General features: G+C 55.0%; 1 protein-coding gene across 1 annotated transcript in view; it reads right to left on the bottom strand.

The window, feature by feature from the left end:
- Positions 1–237, bottom strand: part of LOC103195015 (neugrin-like) — a 1,301-nt gene extending 1,064 nt beyond the window's left edge. The window contains 1 exon segment of the mRNA XM_007938472.1: positions 74–237. Coding sequence (XP_007936663.1) covers positions 74–237 — 164 coding nt within the window.
- Between the last annotated feature and the right edge of the window lie 467 nt (positions 238–704).

The following is a 704-nucleotide window of genomic DNA, read 5'->3' as shown; positions in this document are numbered from 1 at the left end:
CAAGGGGGCGAGGCCTGGAGCGCCCTGGCGCGAGGCCTTGCTTCAGGCTGAGGGCCCGGGAAGGAGCTGGTACCTCTCCACCTCCTGCAGCTCCCACTCCTCTGGCTCCCAGTGGGAATCAGGGTCCGGCTCGCGGCTGACAGGGCCTGGGCCCGCCACCCCCTGGGTCGTGAACCCACAACGAACAGCAGCAGCGCGGACACGCCCACCCAGAAAAAGACTCAGAGGACCCGCCATGACGACGCAAACAGCTCCTATACAGCGCTAAGCAGAGCAGCACCGGAAGTGAGAGGGTGGGACCGGAAGTACCGGGTGCCACCATTTTGAAGGCATATGAGCGGCTTGACTATTTTGGATATTTAAAGAGACAGCGAAGTCGCAGATTCCTGGGACTTAAGAACACATTCTGCTTTCCAGCAACCCCAAGGTCACTCCGGACCTGCAAGACTGAAAGGTACCACATTCCTCTTGTTACTCTTATACCCCACATGCGCTTGGTGAACAGAGGTGCGGCCATCCCCCACTTCCACCTACCTTCTGGTCCCACAGGAACTCCATCACAGTCTGTGTGCTCAAAGTGTGGGGTGCCCTGCCCTGTCCTTCACCTTTTTTTTTTCTCTTTCTTTTTCGCTTTCTTTGTTCTGGTGATTAGCTTGCTTGTATTTGTCTGTTTTAAAGCAACTATTTATTTTGTCCTTTTTACT

The sequence above is a fragment of the Orycteropus afer genome, unplaced genomic scaffold (assembly GCF_000298275.1).
Source record: "Orycteropus afer afer isolate SDZICR_OR568_19922 unplaced genomic scaffold, OryAfe1.0 scaffold00050, whole genome shotgun sequence".
NCBI classification, from domain to species: Eukaryota; Metazoa; Chordata; class Mammalia; order Tubulidentata; family Orycteropodidae; genus Orycteropus; species Orycteropus afer.
Note: the sequence above shows the minus strand (reverse complement) of the source record. Positions and strands in the feature narration are given on the sequence as shown.